Consider the following 20,905-nt stretch of genomic DNA (forward strand, 5'->3'; position numbering starts at 1 on the left):
AGTGAGCGTTAGACAATAAATAAAGGGACAATTGCAAAGAAACCACTACTCCTGTTGTTATTTCAAGCTTGCCACTAGAAAATTACAAAAATACCATTAAAACTGTCATTCGAGTGGCATCCTTGCAAAAAATAAAAAACCAGGGAGGTATTTGCAAAAGCCCCATAAATAAAAGCAAAAGACGGGACAAACAGTCTAGTATGAGCTTTATGGACTGTTTATATATCTTGGGTCATCATCGACCACGTAGGCCTCAGAATCTGTAGCCCCTCATCATCGGTCGTAGCCTCAGGTACTACAAGGAGATAGAGGGAGAGAGACTCCAGCTACTCTACAGTTCACTAGCTACAACCTCTCGGGAGCCCGTGAACTACAATGTTTCTAAACTCCTATCTACAACCCCTAATCTCGACAACATCCCACAGGCAACTCACCAAGCAGCACCATGCCAGCAACACGCGCCCGGAGGCACTTAGATCCCCTGGTGGCATCCGGCGGCCATCTAACACCCAACCGGCGACGCATGAACACAATAGCAAACGAAGAAAGGGGCAGTGCCTATGCGCACTCATCAAAACACATGATAACACGTCCAATTCGATGGCCATGGCGCAAGCGCCGGCTGGAGCCCATCACAAATTAGGAAGCACCGAGGACCAGCACACCTCCACGGTCACGGTAATGAGGTTGGTGGGCTTTCATCACAGAACAAAAGAACAGCCAGCCACCGAATCAAAGCACGACACATCTCCATGGTCACGACAATGAGGCCGACCAGATCATAGAACACAAGAACGGCAGGCCACAAAATCAAAGCATGTAACATCTCCACGGTCACGGCAACGAGGCCAGCCGGATCACCATAGAACAAAGAACAGCCAAACCAAATCATAGCACATCTCCATCTCCACATCCACAACGCAAGAGGCCGGCTAGGACTCAACCTACTCGCACGGACACATGCACAAAGCGCCGGCTGGCACCACACCTACATCTCCACGGCCACGGTGCAAGAAGCCAACCAGGACTAACCTGCTCGCACGGACACGGGCACAAAGCACCGACTGGTGTACCTGTGCAGTCATGGCAACGAGGCTTCGAATCCAAACACCAACAAAACCAACACCTCAACGGCAACGACAACAAGGCCGGCCGGAACACCTGCTTGCAAGGCCACGGCGCGAAGCCAACCGGCGTACCTATACGGCAACAAGACCGGAGAACACATGTGCGGCAAAAGATCTGTAACAAAGAAGAAGGAGGAGGGGCGCAAGGCAAAGAGGCACGACGCGGTCAGCTTCTCTTCTCCTCAGTGCTCCCATCAATGGCGACAGGGGGTAGGGGCTTCACCCTTCCCTCTCTCTGCGCCCCCCTGAACTTGACCCCCTTCCTCTGCTTTTATAGGCCAGCAGCCCGGGGGCGGATCGAGATTGAATCGGTTGTGACCTCCTTAGATTGTGGCGAAGAGATAAGCTCTGATTTGGTTGGGATTGGGATGATTTGAACTGGAGATAGGATAGGCGTTTTATTTGATACAATCGGTTGGAGATAGAGAGGAGGGGGGGCGCCTGGCTTAGATGGCAGGGAGAGGTGGCTTGGCGCAGGAGAGAAGTAAGGGGGCGACGCCCATGGTCTCTGGCGGCTGGGGTAAGAAGAGGAGCAAGAGAGCGCTTGGCCTGGGGTGGTTTAGCTGGGAGGAGGAAAAGAGATGGGCAGTCGGGCCGACCTGCTGTGGGCCAAGAAAAGGGGAAGTGGGCCAGCCCGGCTTAGCACGGGAGAAAGGGCGAGAGAGGAGAAAAGAGGCACAAGCTAGCTGTGGCTGTTTCTCTTTTTTTTATTATATATTCATATGCATGTATATGTGTAGAAATATTGTGTGGATATACGACAAAATGCCGTCGTACAACAAGAAGCAACCAGTTCATGCCAAGATGGACACCAATGCTACCCCGGATCATAAACAACATCAGAATGGAGACGCATGTTGTCACGCCCCGAATATAGGCTCACACGACAACTACCACATAATTATAGATAAAAACTCATAACCATATTAAGGCAAAAAAAAAAGATAAAATATATACAAATAAAATTAGTGGTTTACAGAGTAATTAGTAGAATCTTTATTTATATGAAAATTCATAATTTAAATATTTATAGATCTAACTTATTTTGAGGTAAAATATTGAACACTACACTATTGGTATAACCCAAAATTTCTTGTGCATAGCACCTAAGTTGTCGATGCCTTTGATCATGAGCTTGAGATTCTGCATTTACCACATAAGACAAGTATGAGTATAAAATACTCAGCAAGATAAAGACATTACATGTATACTTAAACATAAATTATTCTGATATCAAAACTTCATTATTTATTTAGCCCTGTCAATATTGTCTAATCACTAATACCACATCATGTTTTATATCACGACGAGGCTTGAGGTTTTCCTATAGACAGTTCTAAATGATACTTTCGATGCACATGCTGCACCATACAGGTGAATAAAATAGTCTCGGCTACATGATTAGATCTTTCACTAGACACTCTCGGTAACTCAAAATGTATCGACTGTTCACGTCAATATCCACTCTACCATTAGTGATCAACAACAGTATGAATAATTGACTAAATATATGTATTTCGATTCTAGAAATGCAAGTATTAATTAAAATGTAACATCGAGCTATAATATTAATGGATAATAATACATAATAAAGAGAAATAAAAATATTGAAATATAATCAGACAATAATTCTGATATAACTATATTATTGGTGTGAATGTAGCTTGCTAATAAAGTTACAATAATAATATAGTAGGGTGTCAATGTAGTTTGCTAATAAAATCACAATAGTAATAGAGTAGGGTGTCAACGTAGCTTGTCTAGGTTATGCTAAAATCTCAAATAAATAGTTAGCCCTCTATATAGTTTTAGCTTGATATTATCAACACTTCAACATAGATTTATCTAATAACCTATTGAAAGCTAGAATACCAAATATAATAGAACTAGAAATCAAGAATACTACTAATTATCTTGCTCTCAAAGTATCCACTAGAGCTTATGTGTGAGACTGTCTCAAGAATGAGAAGTATGATGAATGAAGAACAACCATGCCCCTATTTATAGTGTTCAATTACTTAAGGATCAAGTTATCTAGTTCTTATCTCTACTATTTTCCTTAGGCAAGAAGGAAGATTTCCTTAGCTATTAAGGATGGTTACTTGGCGATCAAGGAAGCTTTACTTAGACATTAAAAAAAATTGCCTTAATTACTAAGAATGTTTCTTAAAGTGCAAGTCAAGGTATAATCTTAGAGATAAAGTCAACACGTGGGTTCCCACACGTAAGTCTATATTCTTATTTTATTATTAATTAAATATTTAGATTAGATTAGTAAAGAATTATCTTAGACTAATTGCAGTACTTAAAATAGAGTTATTTTGATAATGCAAGGTGCTATTATTCTTAAGCATTAAATTTATTTATGATCAATTTAATTCTTAAATTAGTTAGTCAAATCTCTAATTATCTTATAATTAATTAACTGTCGCACAGGTCATCTGAAACCCGTCAGAAGCCTGCACAGAAGCAGCAGAGGAACCGGCCCCTACATCTCATTTGCTTAGCACACGAGCTTGAGAATTCACACGAGGCGCCGCAGAAAAGTGACAGCAAGGTATTGAGTGTAACTAATGTTTCATAAACCATAACTGAAAAAGTTCTGTTTGTTCTACAAGACTCTTACGTGATTTACACCTACCCAAGTGGTATTCAGTTTCATCGTATCGATTACTGCCTGTAACCCATTTCAGCTTATCTGGATACGCAGGGTATTTACAAAACTATACGCGGCAAAACAGGAACACCCCTTTTTTCAGCAGCCACCGCTCGCGGGCTCAATCGAGCTTCGCAGGCCGTTGCCCCTGAGCGACGTGCAGTGCTCCTCGGCTTCGGACTGGGAGCAGATGATCACCACCGACAGCCCGTTCACGTGCGCCTCTTGCATGATATTCACAGCGTTGTCGACAGTCATCCCAGGGATCACTTTCATCAGGACCTGGACGACGTACTCGCGTCTGTTGTAGTTGTCGTTGTGCAGGATGACACGATATGGAGGCGTCATTTTGCGTTTTTTCCTGCAGAACAAATGAACTTGGTCATGACATGGTTTCCAAGCGTGCAATCAGGTATAGAACCAAAGACTACCATGACCATTTTATGATGTTTACAGCTCAACGAGATCAATTAAGCTAAACAGAAAACTGAAAGTGGCATAGCTATCCGCAAGGTAGCACTGGTGCACTGGCCACTTTTCTGAGCATCAATGTGTCAATATGCCATATACAATAATATGTTGTCCAGTGCCACAGGTATAACCACTTGGGGTGCTAGACAGAGGCTTAAAGGGTCCAAAAATTATATGACGTCATATTGTCAGGCACAAGACAGGTTATTGTACTTTCGTAATTGAAGCCCTACCAACAAAAAAAAAACACTTCGATGAACTATGTTCCTGGTGAACCACCAAGAACCACAGAGTTAAGGAGAAAAAAAAACATCTATGCAACCAACCTTCTAGTTCAGAAACCTGGTTTATCAGGAATCTGAATATCCTCAGGCGTATGCATGAAGGTATGAAATATGAATATTTGATGCAACCCTGGAGGTAAAACATGGAGCCTCTTTGCAAAATAAAATAATACAAGAAGGCTACCTGCTCACATCCAACATTAAAACTGCACCACAAAGTGCCAAAACACCCCCAAACTAGAAGCAACCATGTACCTACCAATTGTGGCACCAAGTACTATCTGTCCCAAAAATTTCTAACTCGATACAAAAGCAGAATATGTACAAAAAGACAAGCGTTCCAAGACCACTTGAAGCCTACAAAGAGACCACTGTACGTGCAATGTAACTGAAATTGACTCAATGGCGAGCCCCAGTTGACGTAACCATGATAATATCAAAAACAAGTTTCTGGAAAAGCGAAGGAACTTGCACGTGGCAATAAGAAAAAGAGATGTACAGCTATCTGGTTCAGCTGGAGGTACATCAGTCACATCTTCAGTGCCTCTGGGGTATTTTTATTATTTTTTTCTTTGTGTATGAATAAATTGGACAGTTTGGTCCCAGTAACAACAGTGAAACAAATATGGAGTAGTTGACAACTTAGTTATCTGTTTGGAACCACTTAGTAATGTGTTTCATTTTTTCACCTTCCATCATTAGGTGCAAAAGAATACTCTAACCTGCTGTGTTTAATTCTAGACTCTAAATCAGACAATGCAAAATTCAGATCCCTCCTTTTCTAGAATTTACACGTACTAGGAATAGAAACAAAAGTGACAGAGGATATAACACTTACTTCACATCAAATTCAGACTCACGACTAGGAGTAATTTTTTCTATTGGCCGATCAAGCACACCACCACCTTTGCCTGGTGCAGCTGCTACCAGAGCCATAGGAATGGCAAGACTTTGGCACCTTCCCTTGTAAATAGAAGATTTATCTCCTGCAGGACAAGAAAAGGAACATGAAAGATTAGACCAACAATCCTGCAAGAGGAACCATGGACCAAGATGACACAATAAACAATTTTTCATCTATATTAAAAATCATCATAAATCTAGCACACAGTTCTTGGTCACAAATTTCGCTGAAAATGAAGGAACGAAGTTTGAGAATAGTCTGACGGTCATGCAGTAATAGACAAGAACCATAAGCTTCAGTATTGGTGGATCGAAAACAGAGCAGGACTTCATAAGCATCTCAGGTCAGGTGTGGATTCAATCATCATCTTAGTCATTTAGGGTTTTCAAGAACACTAGAAAGAATGATCAGCAATTGGCAGCAGCCATCAAGGAAAAATACATGTGGAGAATGGCTGGGCGGTTGTGGTTGATTCTTTATTTCAATAGTAAAGTGTGTCTTAAAATTTTGGTGGTTTGTTGCAGGATGTATCTGTTAAATGGACCAATTGTGCATTCTAACAACTGCTAGTCTGCCACCGCTCTTATCCGTTTGGATAGGTGGCCTAGCAGTTGGAACCGATTGTTAATATCTATCGTCTATAAAGAAAAGACACACCAGATCTGAGTTCTTGAAAGACATGGACAAGAGCTGTAGTGCTAACACAGTCCATGTCCATGACACAATCAAACAGAGAACCAAAAGCTAATGGAAAATGCTAATGATGTTAACTTTGCACCTTCCACATTTGTTCTTGCCGCTACCAAGAACAGAGGGAATAATTTGACCTGACGTGAGTCCCCTTCCTCTTGCCAACACGAGGCGGCCATTCCGTAGCAGGAAACTGACGGATTCCCCCTTCCCAACCTTCGAAACAACGGCCGAATTCTTGCAAAACCAGAACTGTACTTCCTCCTCGGCACTCATACTCCATTTGGAACCCGACACTCCATTCCCCTACAGTTCTAGCTCGACCAGAACCACGCGAACGGCACAAACCCCTACTTGTTGCATCAACCTTATCCAATACGAACCCAAAAGGTACTAGTACTACTAACTACTCCCCCAATTCGCATCCGAGAAACAAACAAACGGGAAGCCAAGAACCGCAAGCGAGAGAGAGATAGAGAGTGAACACCTGCCACCGAGTGGCGATTCTTCGGGAGGCGGCTCGCCGCCGAGAGCGCGATACGGCTGGGCACCGCGGCCTCCATGTCGCCCACCGCCGTTGCCGCGGCTCAGAATCGGTGGTCGGAGCCTGCTGGTCTCGGGATCTTGGGTCCTCGCGGTGGCGATGCTCCGTGGGCCGGTCGATGAGCGGTCTGGAGGCGAGAATATTTGTGGCCCAGTAATTAGGTTGACGTCGCGGGAGTGCCACGTGTGAGGCCAGTCTGCGGTCCGGGCTTCTGGGCCATTGGTGTCTTCAGATTTTTTTTTTCATTTATCTTTTATATATTTCAAAAATACATTTAATCTTTAATCATTTATCTTCTATACTTCTCCAAATTACTGTATTACATTGCTTCCACGTGTATAAACACACACGTACAGTGCTAGTTGAAACTTGACAGCACATGCTCCTAGTTAAATTACCCTTGTGCCTTTGGTGGTTGGTGGAGACTGGAGGACAGGGAGATAGGGTCCCAAATCCCAAGGGGCTAAAATGGATTTTTTTTTCATTTCCTTGCTCTAACCAGAGTGGATTCAATACTATAGAAAAAACTATAGTAAATTCGGTACTCTCTCAAAAAAAAAAAAAAACTAGAGCAGATTCCACAGAGTAAACATCAAAATTGAAATCCATTTTTGACACATGAAATTTGTAGTGCTTCTACTGGAAACGATTTATTTCTCACATAGAATTTTTTGCCAAAACGGTCACTATTGTAGAATATACATTTACTGTTTTAAAATCGGCAATACGCAACGGGAAGTGAAAGTTACACCTCAATCACTGTCAGTTATACAACCGGGACTGAAAGTGGTTCCGGCATTAAAAAAAGAAAGAAAACGAGCCGATTCAAAATCGAGTCGGCTTGGCTACCGCCACCGCCAGCGCGCTCCGCCGCCATTGTCACGCTAGCTCGATCTTGCACCATAGCGGCACGAAGGCCGCTTCCACAACACACAAGGTCGCACCCTACTTACCGCTCCGCCCACACCCTGTCGTGGAGCGAGCATCCCGAGGCTAGCCCTTCGTCCTCGAGCTCGCCGCCATTCACAACCTTTGTCGCCTCCTTCGAACTACGAACCTGACCGCCTCCTCCTCCATGGCCCTTGGTTCCAGCTGAAAGTGCATCTAGCCCATAAATATGATTTTGGTAATTAATGATAATATCTATAGACTAATAATTATGTTGAGAATTATTAGTAGGTTAATCATAGGAGATGCATAAGTGATAAACATGAGTTTATTGAGAAATGTCGTGAGATTAAAGAAATACATCGAAGTAATTAAGCTCTAGGTGAAGCTAATGAGATAAAAGGAGAAGCTCAAGAAGATTGACAAGAAGCATGAAGACAAAGTCACTTGTGGAGATTACGTGACTAAATATATGAGATTATGAATTATATTTTATGGACTAACCCATGTGCTTTGTGCTTAAGAGTGAGTTAGAGTTAGGTTATATAAGAAGGCATGAGTTGAATTAAAATATTCAATATGCCAAATTGGAAGATCAAGGTCAAGACAAGCTTAGTGGACAACTTATATACTTGATTCTTACGGTTCGTGCCTTGGTGGTGAACCATAAGAAGATGATGTGAAAAGATAAGTCTTCCACGCTTGGTATATGGTAAGTTATCAAGAGAGCTTTATTGTGCTTCCGAAAATCAAGTGATGATTAAAATGACTAAGTGAATAAATTGATGATACTAGATACAATGTGGTTTTCTATGACATGACGGTGAAAGACAAGCAATATTCGGCTGCGATGGACCATTCAGTGGTAAAGGGCAAGTAAAGGGTTTGACGCCAAAGGCCTGATGTGATGGTGAAGGGCGAGTGAAGGTTTTGCGCCAATGGACCGTGCAAGGTCATGAGAAGCTATGGCAGATTCACATCAATTACATGAAGAATGCAAGAAGATGTGGAGTGAAGAGCAAAGATTGGACTTCATATATTGAAGGACATCAAGTGGATTGAAGATATAAAAGAGGTTAAACTTCATGAGTTGATGAACATCAAATTAAAATCCGAAGTGGACATTGCTCAAGGCAAAAGTATAAATGATATGAGACTAATGTGCTATAGTCCCAATGACGAAATAACTTTGACGTTGACGCCTCTTAAGGTGAAGAAAGAAGATGGTATGAGGGTGTTCCTATTGGTATAAATTTTCTATTTGAATTTGAGTATAGGAATGCCGTTTTATTAAGAGGGATGTACCATTGGTAGCTTTGTTTATGTCTCAGTGCTCAAAGTATCCATTTAGCATAAAGATGAGAGACACAAAACATCCCCACGAACACCGGAAAACTCTAGTGTGCTAATAGTACCCGGATGTTCCGGGCTGATCCGAAAGTTCCGCATAGCTGGAACATCTGGATTTTCTCCGAAATAAGGTTATCGGGTCGAAGTTCTTTCTGGACCCGAAAGGTCCAGATTGGGTCCAAAATCTCTGAATTCTGGATATGGTATTCGGAAGGTCCGAATTGTTTTCGGTTTAGGTCCGCAGGTTGAACTAAGTTTTGGATCCGGAAGTTCCAGGTGAATTCGGAACCTCCAGATTTTGTTAAATCGTCGAGGTTCTGAGTGAAGCTAACACAGGGCAACCTGGAAGTTCCGGATGAATCCAAATTTATCTGTAACGGCTAGTTTTAGGGAGTTGGGTACATATACCCCCCTCACCCTCCTTTGGCTACTGCTAATGCTCCCCACAAATATACTCAAAGCTAAAGCCATTTGAGCTCTCCCCACTCTAATTTAGTGTGAGATTTGAGAAGAGAAGTGAGTTGGGTTAAGAGATTAAAACATTGAGTGCAAGTGATCTGAACTTCATTCTTGAGCACTTGAGTTCATAGCAAGCAAATCTTCGATTGTGTTTTTTTACTCTTGGAGATCAAGGTCTCCTAGATGGCTAGGAGTCGCCGGTGAGCACCCAAGCATGTGGTGTGCCGTAGAAAATTTGTGAATGCCTGATTATGCCTCCGCAAGAGAAGAAATCAAGAGTAAACCCAAGGGGCACAACGGTGTAGCATTGGCGAGGAAAATGGTTAAGAAAGACCCAACTCAAGTGTGACCGAGCTTCCTCAATGGAGGCGTAGGAACCTCAAATGGAGGTGTCTGAACTTCGAGAAACAAATCGCGCGTCTCCTGTCTTGGTTTGATTGTTCTTGCTTTCTATTTAATTCTATTTGCTTGATCTACTTGCTCATGTGAAATTAACTACAGGTGCTCTATGGATCTATTTAAAATCATCTTTTGGAACACACGGCTTCATTTGATTTGAGCTAGAACTCATTAGGCGTAGTTTAGTTTTAGTTTCGAGCTCTGTGACCAGAATATCTGGGTTGAGCATGGAACTTCCGAATAAGGCTGGAAGTTTTGGATTAAACTTGGAGGTTCCAGATTCTATTTAATCTGCTATGAAGTTTAAATTTTTAGGAACGTCTATTCACCCCCCTCTAGGTGAAATCTCATTTCTTTCGCCAGCAACCCTTACTCTAACGACAATGACCCCCATTGCCTCAATAGGTCAGATAACCTCCTCTTGAACGAAGGGTAGAAGGCCATGGAACCCAAATCTACTCCTCCATCAAGGCGTTGTCGGAGCGGAGACGGGGCATAGCCAACGATGGGGCCGTCAGGTGTGTCGTGGTGGCCACCGATGTGATGGTTGTCGACCTAGCGTGTGATGTGGAGGACGACGCAGCGGCCAGCGAGCACACACATGCAAGCGCATGCACACACGGAGCAGCCCCGACTTTGAGCAGCAATGGCGCAACGATGAAGTGGCGTCTCATGGCGGAGTTGCGTGTGGCCATGGTGGAGCGGCGGCTTTGTGGCGGCTGCATGCGGGCTACGACCATGGCGCAAGAGGGTGGTGCGGATCCGCGTGTGGGTGTCGCGTAAAGAGAGCGAGAGGAGGAGATGAAGATAAGGGGCTAAGAGAGGACGTGAGCGGTCCGAGCTGATAAGGTCGTGAGCCAAAAGTTGAATCAATAAATTTTTTGGGTCCGGTCCCTTAATACTACCGGCTAGTATTACACACCGGCAGTTATTCTTATCACTGTAGGTTCGTATTACGGATTGATAATAATAACTATTTTCACTGTCGGTTCATGCTCATATTAACTATTATTGCCGGGTTTTTTTATGAACCAATAGTAATACTCTATCACTGTCATCTTGTAAGGAATCGGCAGTGATGAGCCAGCAAATATGACTATTTTTGTAGTAGTGTGTTTATTATATTGTTAGCTCGTTTGACCTAATTCTTTCTACTTTCAAGTAGTCATTATGCAAGACAGTTTTTTATTTTTAGTTGTTTATACTCAATTAATTAACACCGTTGTTCATTCTCAAATTATTCTTTTTTTAACGAAATGAGAATGGGAATATGCCCTTAAAATTCTAAAAAGAATTACCGGCGCCTTTTGGCTTCAAGTTTAGTTTATGCCCCTAATTTGTTTTCAAGAAGAAGCGGTATGTCTCACAGTTCTTTTTCATCAACAAGACAATGTAATGCCTCGAATTCTCTTATATTTTTATTCCACATTGCCGTGTTACATACAGAAAATCATCGGCATTATCATCTTGAAGAATGTAGCATAAAGTCCTCTATTAAGTTACTGCTTAATTCCTCTCTAAGATTCACAACAGCAACGCAGGACATGTGGTATAATGGTATATAGCACCAGGAAGTGGAAGTGGAGGTGAGGACACATGGGAGTGAAGGCAAAGGCGGTACCTGGAGCATGGAAACAATATCTAGGAATTAGTGGTGAGCAAGGGAGAGTTTTGTGTTATGAGATGGGAGAGATTTTGGATTTGGAATGGACTGAAAATGCCGATTGAAACCGATGCAGGTTTTAGTTGAGCAGTAGATAATAAGAGATAAAATAATCGAATGCCATTAAAAAATTGGACCTTTTAAGCGCAACTTTCCCAAAATTTTAAACTAAATGAGAACATACTTAACTCCATACTATATTTAATTTAACCAACTCGATCTTCTCATTCTAAAAGGATATATAAAGATCGATTGTTTCGCGTCAATAATGATAACGATTGTTGGTTAATCCTTCACGTCTGAATTAACCTTGTTCCCAGGTGCGATCAGACAAAGCTCCACTGTGATAATCATGAAGATGATGGTAATCATATGGTGATGGGGCCGTGCTTGCGTATGTGCATAAGTGGAGGCAGCCAGGCAGGCATGGTCCACCTCGCTTCATGCGCCGGTCCCGTGCTGCGTGCTGTTGGGCCTTGCCCCTGCTCCCCCGCAACATCCAGCGTAGCAAACACAGCACATGCACCAGCCTTTTATTCTAGCTTCTAATCTTTAGAAAGCCTGCCGGCTTCTAGGTTTGTCCCATGTTCTGCATAGAAATGTGCTACCCTGCTAGCTCTCTAGCTAACTTGACCAGAAGAAACTCCAAACAGAATCAAGAACACAGAACATCATAATAAGATCTAGGAAATCTAGCGTAGTCCTGTATGTCTGTTGATCTAGGATAGCATATGAAGCAAGGTCATAAGCTAGCTAGAGTCTTGATCGGAATCCTAGAATAAGATTCTATAAAATCTACAATCTAAACGATTGAACTCTTATGTCAAGTCTTCTATTCTAACAAAACCGCAGTAAAATTACAACTATTATATATTTACATATATCCAAAAAATATATTGTCCACGTGGAAATTTGCTAGGAAACGAACGGAGAAGCAAGGTTGTAGCAGTACCCCAACTAGATCGAATTAATGAGGATTGTCATTTTCCAAATAACTAGTTGCTATATGTCCTAAATACAATTTATATTTTAATATTTGTTAACCGTTTTTATTTCAGCCTTATTTGTATGAAAAAATAATTATCTTCCACTTCCTTTACAACGAAAGAAATTTTAAGCATATTTTGGACAAACGATTGAACTTCTGCAAAAAATCTTCCAATCATATAAATCTAAGAAAATCTTGTTTGGATTATACGACTCATCCAGCAATCTGATTCTTTCAAGATAAAATCCATTCAACTTAAAGTCTCAACTCTGACTTTCTTGAAATGGAGTCCACGAACCTTATGTAGTAATTGTATGGCTGCCCCAGAAATCATGCAATTTTTGCAACATATCCCTTCAATATTTAGTAGGCTACAATATATCTTATGAAACTAGGCTCATTTTGGTTTGAAAAGGTAGACGCCAATGATATATAAACATGCATGGCATGGAACATATACATTGTTATGTGTGTCATTTAATGTTATTTCCTAGTCCTCTCCCATTTTTAAGAAAGGGATAAATGCAAAAACCCCCCCAAAAGTCACTTGGATTTTGACTTTCCCCCCCAAAAGTTGTTTTGTTGCAAAAAACCCCTCAAAGGTTTGATTTTGTTGCAAAAACACCCCCAAAAATTCAAAATTTTTTAAAACAAATCACAAAAAATTCTAAAAAAAACTAGAGACAATTATAAGACCTTTTGTGAAATTTGTTTTCAAAAATAATATCCTTTGCATCATATTTCATGGAGAGTAAGTTTGAAAAAAAAGAAAAACGTGCAACTCATTTATTAATTCGAGTTAAATGCATAGTTAATTATTTACTAATCCAAAAATCATGAAACAAAATTTTTTAGTCTTCTTACATGATCCTCTATCTTGTAAAAATACATGAAATCTTGAAATAGTTATCGTAACGTGCAGGATTCAGTAAATGGGTTGCAGATAGATTAATTCATAACTAATCCATAACACCCCCAAAATTAGTGAAACCACTTTTATTAGTTTACTTAAACAATTATTTGTGTAGGAAAAATAATGGTAGACATAAAAAAGTTAAAATAACATGAGTTAATAAATGAGCTGCACATTTTTCTTTTTTTTCCAAACTTCCTCTCCATGAAATATGATGCAAAGGATATTATTTTTGAAAACAAATTTCACAGAAGGTCTTAGAATTGTCTCTAGTTTGTTTTAGAATTTTTTAAATGATTTTTTTTATTTTTTTGAATTTTTAGGGGGTTTTTTGCAACAAAGTCAAACTTTTGGGGGGCTTTTTGCAACAAAACAACTTTTGGGGGGGAAAGTCAAAATCCAAGTGACTTTTGGGGGGGGGGGGGGGGTTTTGCAGTTTTCCCTTTAAGAAACCCAAGCTAGGACCTACCTGAATGCATAAATCGCTGCATATATAAAACAATGTGATCCCTCCGAAAAAGGTTATGATAATCTCTTGTTCCAATTTCCAAATGGGCTTCAAATTCAGTGTTGTCAGACAATCGGAAGACAGAACTAAAGATTGGTGGAATCACCAAGGAGATATACATATAGTACTTAACAACATCATAGAGGTTAACTGCATATATATCTACCACTAGCTCTGGGTGTTAATATATGCCAACAAAGGTTCACTGATTCGTCCAAGCAAGGAAGAAAAGGATGCATTATCGAAGCGAGAAAATAACAATGTCACTAGCAAATAATGAAATCTTAAATTAGTTCCGGAGAAAATATGGGGCAAAACAACAACAAAATGGATAGCATTTCAAACATGTAGAATGCATTATCGAAGCGAGAAAATAACAATAATGAAAAGAAAGCAAATTCATGATGAAATTTAACAATCGTCCCACCAATTCCATCTTCCATTATACCCCAGAGAATATACATGTACACCCTTATCACCCCCATTTTATGAGAGGTTTATCAACAGCCTCTCAAATCACCCCCTCTCCCAAATACATATGCTAAGCAAGTAAAAAAGCACACAAACATATATAAGGGATACATAAAACTCTACCCCTACCTTGGGCATCCCATGTTTCCTTTTCTCTTTCCCTCATGCACACACCATTACCATAGCAACGAAAAAGAAGAGCCAGCTCTAAATTTGAAGTGCACTATATAGCTAGACTAATGGAATTGAGTTTCATTTGCTCGCTAGCCTAGCCATGCATGCATTCTTGCATATTTCATGCTAGCATTGAGGGAGCCATGGAGCTTGCTTTAGCTAGTGTTACCACACTAGAGCGAACCTTGTTCGTGCGCGCCGCTCATGCGCTGCCTCTTGATGCTCCCGCCGCCGCCGCTGGACGAGGACGTGTCGCTGCTTCCCGCCTTGCGGTCCATGACGGCGCGCAGCGCCTCCTGGATCGACGCGACGAGCTCGTGCCTCCGGTGGGAGGCGCCGGCGCACCCGTCGCCTTCCGTGTCATCTCCTTCGCCCTGTCCTTCCTCCTCCTCGTCCGCAGTGATGAGGAGCACGTTGCGGACGCGGCCGCCGAGCGTGGCGATCTCGGCGCGGCGCGAGCGCAGGCGGAGCGCGGCGAGCGCGCGGGCGATGTCCGGGATGAGTCCTGCGCGGTCCTCGCAGCACAGCGAGGCCCGCACGACGAGCCTCCCCTCCCCGTCCTCCGCCGCGTCCACCGCAAGCTCGTCGGCCTCCGTCGGCAGGATCTGTGCCGCTGGCGCCGCGTCCTCCGCCCCCGCCGACAACACCGCCGACGTCTGCCGCTTCAGCTCCTTGACGTGCTCAATGACCTCGGCCAGCAGCGACGCCTTGTCCGTCTGCATTACACCCAACACCCACACAACACCAAACAGAACAATATATCAGATCCATCATTAGCTGCCTGAATTAATCGAGCTAGCTTCGGATGCATGCACGTATGATTGCACAAATGGAATATGAGTACAGCTACAGTAGCTGGTGGCGCCGGTGTCTGTGTAGTGTGTCTACGTGTGCAAGTAGGCGCGCAGGCTGCAGTTGTAGTGGTGGTAGGAGAGGGGTGGCGATCGAGTGGCGCAAGTGCATGCGAGCATGGAGGAAAAGCTACAAAAATCGCGCGCGTGGGTGCAGCCTTTGCATGCGCGCCCGCCCGCCTGTTTGCCGCTTTTGGGGTGTGCGTGAGCTGAGGCTTCTGATGCGCTCTGAGCCTCTGACACGAGCGTGCGCGCTTGTCTTGCACGGGCTGCTAGATCTCCCCACAGGAGCGCAGCAGGCGAAGCGCGCGCGGTCTCCCACGAGACCAAAGGTTTCTGCGTCATCTTTTGCTGCCTTGCATGTCAGCGAGTGCTACTACCGCTACGATCTAGAGTGTTTCGCACCTTTTCTTTGTCTCCTTTGGCCTCTCTAATTATGTACAGCTCTGGGCCTCTAGTTCAGAACGCGAGAATTTTACAGGAATTCTGTAGAAATGGGGCTGTTTCTTGCAAAATTCCCGTGAAATTCCTGTCTCAAAATATGATCAGTAATGTATGGCATTAGTCGGGGAGGAAAGATGAGTGTGAGGCAACTCATTTAGAAATGGGGAATTGGATGTGGCCCTTGGTTTCAAGCATGTAATTATGCTATGTAAGTGTGGCCAGTGTCACTAGCAGCTGTCGCGAGAAACTGGTTAAGCTATATATTTAGGTAGGTAGCTCGGCCAGCTAGATACTGATCTTGTGCTGCCTGTGTTCTTATCTAAAGCTGTGTGCTTAGGTAGTCTACTAATCCATCGATCGGAGTATGGACTATGGAGTATGTTTTGCCGATCTTGTTATTGTTTGCTGGATCTGAATTGAACGGAAGCATATCGATCTCGCGATTGCGCATACCAGGGTTCAGGGCCACCAAGTTCTAGGGTTTGGCCATATGGACACGAAGTGTCAGTGTGCAATTAGACATGTGAAGTGATGATGAAACATGCATGGGTGTACTAATCTCATCACCTTGGTTGTGTTGGGGAGAAGGCTGCGGAGCTTTGCGAGGTGGCCGTTGATGCGCTGGCGGCGGCGGCGCTCGGCCTCGCTGTGGCTGCGCGAGGCCGCCAGCGCCTTGGCGTCCATGATCTCCTTGGCCGTCATCCGCCCCAGCTCGGCCTGCAGGGTCCCCAGCAGCCCGGACACCACCCTCGGCCCGTGCGGCGCCGCCCCGCCGCCTCCGGGCACACCGTGATGCTGCAGGGGCTCCAGACCGAACAGCCCGAACTGCCCCACGCCCCCATCGTCGCCGCCCTCGCAGTACCCACCGACGCCAAAGCCGAAAGGCCCCTCGGCGCCGAAGGGCCCCGGCGGCGCGTGGGGGGCCATGTACGAGTACGACGGCGCGGTGGCCGAGCCGAGCCACGGCGGTAGGAGGACCGGGCCGGCGTGGCCGTGGTCGCCCGCCCCTGATCCGGCGGCCTGGAGCAGGAGAGCCTCGTGGCTCCCGTGGATGCCTCCTCCTTCCCACATCCCGATCGATCGATCGATCAACTTCTTCCAGCAGCAGGCGGAGGAGGTGGAGGACGAGTGCTTCTTGGCTAGTGTATTCTTGGGGACGCCTTCTTCCTCTCTTCGTGATCGTGTTCTCGCTGCTTCGTTTACCGGTCAAAGGAAAGCGTGGGGCGGCCGGGGGGTGCCTTTTAAACTCTTGCTCGTGGCGACGGACCTGCGCAACATGCAGGTGTGTATGGCTTTAGGCAGTCCGCCATAGCTTTTTGCGACGCGTCGGGTGGCCTTTTCGCACCGGGAGTGGTGAGGTGGTCGGGTAGTGGTCGAGACGGCTAGGGCTCGTGTACGCCTATGCTACTTGAGCTCTTCCACTTCCCCATCGCTTTCTCTCCTATGCCTCAGTTTTCTTTGTGATTCAATGAGCCTGTTTGATTAGAGTTTTTATATCAGCTCATTAAGTAGAATTAGTGAGAGGTTTGTTAAATTACAATTTATAATTTATAGTTTTTAGAGTGATTTTTTGAAATAAACTAAATAATAGGAGTAAAAAACCAACTTATCTACTCCACAGACTATATCATAGAGAATTATTTTTCTTACAAAATTTAAATCAAGAGTAAATCTACCAAACAACCCCAATATTAATATGCTTTGCATAGACATGGACATTTCTAGGTCTTTTAATTTAGCCCGTGATTTTTCCCTGACTCCTATAAAAACTGAACTGCGATGTTTTTTTTTTCAAATTCATGTGTTGGAAACGGGACCTAATTCGTTTACCGGAGTATCTTAAGCTGACTGACCAGTGTCCGGATACACCGCACCAGTTGATTTTGTAGAAAAGACATCAGTGTATCAATGATTTTATCATATTAGCAATGAAAAAAGGGGCTAATAATCACCATTTGACACATGCCACCAATTTCGCTATGCAAGCAGCCCATGGAATTTTACTGCAAAGTGTTCATATAAATGAGCTGAGGCTGACTTATTTGGTGGAAAGTGTAGGTGTAAATTCGATCACGTTTGAGTAGTATTCGACTCATATTGGGGTGTCTATTTTTGTTCTTAATATAAAATTACATATTTCCTTATCCTCTGTTTATATTTCCTAAAAAAGGATAGCACCAAATTTCAATGAGCACTCCTAACTTATTCAATTTTACTTCTTGGTGGAGTCTCTTCTTGTGCACTTGTTTATAGACGGGCAGTTTTACTACCCTTTTAGATGAATTTATGCATAATCTAAAGGCATTATTTGGAACACATACGTTTTGCAGAAAATTTATATAAAATAACTCAGTTCCCATCGTCGAGGAAAAATTCTCATGTTTTAAGCATCCCTTGATTCCTGAGATTTGAAGTCCCCTACAGGCCTGCATTGCTCTTTTATTTATTAACCTAATAACCAGCAAATGCTTTCGATATTGAAATAGTACTCATATTCTGTCTTGCATGTAAAAATTCTCAAAATACTGTACAGCCCAGGTTTGTTGGTAGAATTATCAGTAAATGTGTAAAGTCTGATGTGACCGATCAGTGGCTTGGATTCCACGTGATCTCGTCGGTGGGCCTCACATACAACCCGGAGAGCACATTGTAGAGCCGACCAGAGCTGAAGACTATTCTCCTGGGACTCAAAAGTTGATAAACTGTTTGGTGTACAGAAGAACAGAATTCAGAGTTCGCACGGAAAATGGAACAGAGAAACAGTGAAGAGTGCATGCGTGTATCCTCTCAGTTGGATGACCATTACCACGCATGTGGCTGGGTTCTGACAATCATAATTTTTGTTTTGTTTGTGGGAGAGGAGATTCATACGATTTTTTAATAATATTATTTTATTAAAAAATTTAAAAACAATAGCCAAATTTAAAAAATTGTAAAAATAAGTACATATCGACACGTGGAATATAGACAGCTTGTCGGTATTCCGTATGTCGACATCCTTCATGGCACTGGGCTCGAGGGTTTGTCGGCACGTAGAATGCCTGTTGATATTTTGCGTGCCGACAGATGATGCGTCATGACATGTCGGTACGTGGAATGCCGACAAGTGCCACGTTAGGCCTGTCGGTATTCCATATACCGACAGGTCTTTATATAATCCACGGTCGCCGATTCCTCTTTCACGCGCGACCGTACACATCACGACAGTGACAGACGAGCGGGCAGCATGGGGTAGTGTGCGGTCGGGCAGTGGTTGGCAGAAGCATCCGGCGAGTAGCGGCGGCTGTCGTGTGGCTTTAGGTGACAAGCAGTGGGGAGCAGTGGTGGCCAGTAAGGGTTTTTTTTTCTTTTTTTTAAATAGTTAGAATTAGTTAGAAATTTAGGAATATTTAGAAAATAGATGTAGTTAGAAAAATTGGCAATACTTAGAAAATTAGAAAAAAATTAGGAGTAGTTAGAATAGAGTAGGGAAAATTAATATACAATAGTTAGAATAGAATAGGAAAAATCTAGAATATAGTAGAAAAATTAGAAAAGTTAGGATAGGAAATTTAGAGTAGAGTAGATCTAGTTCCGAAATTTGCAATAGTTAGAAAAATTAGTATAGTTAGGTAGAACATTTAGTATAGTTTGAAAATTTAGGTTAGAATAGTTTGAGGTTGTTCGACAATGTAGAGTATTTAAAAAAGTTTGAATATTTAGATAATTTAATGTTAGAAATACTTAGAAAAATAGTAGGAGAATAGTTAGAAAATGTCGAGTAGAGTAGATAATTTAGGAGAATAAGGATATGAAATTTAGAGTAGAGTAGATATGATTCAAAAATTAGCTATATATAGAAAATATAGTATAGTTAGTTAGGAAATGTAGAGTAGTTGTAAAAGTTCAAATATTTAGGTAATGTAGAGTTAAAATATGTTACTTAATATGATTTGAAAATTTGATATTATTAGGCGTATATATTTTTTGTCAATGTAGGAATTGTATATTTGAATTGTTGTGGATTTTCGTAATATTGTATTTAGAATGGAATGAGGAAAATATGATTTATTTAGAATTTATAACAGAAAATTTTAGATACATGTAGAATAGATAATTTAGCATAGAGCATACATAGTTTGTAATTTTTCAGTCTTTAGTAGTTTGAAGTTAAATTGTTACGAATGGAGTAATTGTTTTTTGTAGCAATACATTTAGAATGATACAGTGTCAATAGAAAGAGTACGTTAGTGATGATATTTGAATGGTTATGTAGAATACAGGTGATGATGTTGAATAGAATTTGTGGTCATAACTGTTGTATGTTGATTACAATTATTTAACCTGACAAAGTATAGTATGGTTGTTGAATCAGGAATGCTGACCGTAGTTGGGTTCAGGGTTTTTTATAGCCCTGGATATGTCATGCACTGTGACAGTCAGGTGAATCTGTGTAACTTCCAGTATGTGGACACATAATTGTATAGTTCGGGAGAGATTTAGTGGTCCCAAGTGTTAGGTTGGTTGTATAATCTGCCGCAACTCAGTCTGGCACATCGGCAGTTTATGGTGAAGGTTCTAATTCCTAGATGTCAAGAAACCGATTGGTAGTGGGAGCTCTTGAAGGTTACATGTTTGAAACAATGACAACAATTTGTGTCACTGGGGTTGTGATAGGGTTTTTCCCACTTTATCCTTGTAGAAGCGAGTGATGTTGGGTCTACAGAAGCTAGATCTAGCACCATAGAAGTTGTTGGTGAAAATGTTATCCATGAGGAGGTGCAGGAGAGCGTGGTTCTAGAGGTACCCCTGCAGACTAGTGCATCGGTTGAAATACAGATTGCAAGAGAAGAACGTAACGATGAGGAAGAAAATTAGGTCATGATGTGTGCTGATCAGGGAGAGCAGGACGAGGCATTAGTGGACCAGATGGAGGCAGATAACGATGAGTTTCACAAATTTGTGGACTCAGGTGCAGGGATCCTGGAAGAATGATCGAATTTTGCTTTGGAGAAGTTGACGGTGAATGATGGACATGAGTCGGTATGGGAGTATGATTCCATCGTGGTGACTAAAGGCTAGATGTTTTATGACAAGGTCCATCTATAACATGTAGTGAAGAGATGGTGTTTCTCGGAGGCG

General features: G+C 42.5%; 2 protein-coding genes across 2 annotated transcripts; both read right to left on the bottom strand.

Moving 5' to 3' along the window:
* Positions 1-3,687: 3,687 nt before the first annotated feature.
* On the bottom strand, positions 3,688-6,811 carry LOC133899274 (ATP-dependent Clp protease adapter protein CLPS1, chloroplastic-like). Its single transcript, XM_062340252.1, has 3 exons — positions 6,620-6,811; positions 5,377-5,524; positions 3,688-4,144 (listed from the first exon to the last, which is right to left on the bottom strand). Exons 1-3 carry the CDS (start codon positions 6,693-6,695, stop codon positions 3,883-3,885), a joined length of 486 nt encoding a protein of 161 aa, XP_062196236.1. The 5' UTR covers positions 6,696-6,811; the 3' UTR covers positions 3,688-3,882.
* Positions 6,812-14,181: 7,370 nt separating this feature from the next.
* Positions 14,182-17,147, bottom strand: LOC133898246 (transcription factor bHLH30-like). Its single transcript, XM_062338856.1, has 2 exons — positions 16,352-17,147; positions 14,182-15,205 (listed from the first exon to the last, which is right to left on the bottom strand). The coding sequence occupies exons 1-2, from the start codon at positions 16,853-16,855 to the stop codon at positions 14,663-14,665; spliced, it is 1,047 nt and encodes a 348-aa protein (XP_062194840.1). The 5' UTR covers positions 16,856-17,147; the 3' UTR covers positions 14,182-14,662.
* Positions 17,148-20,905: the final 3,758 nt, after the last annotated feature.

This window comes from Phragmites australis, chromosome 18 (genome assembly GCF_958298935.1).
Source record: "Phragmites australis chromosome 18, lpPhrAust1.1, whole genome shotgun sequence".
In the NCBI taxonomy this organism is placed as follows: domain Eukaryota; kingdom Viridiplantae; phylum Streptophyta; class Magnoliopsida; order Poales; family Poaceae; genus Phragmites; species Phragmites australis.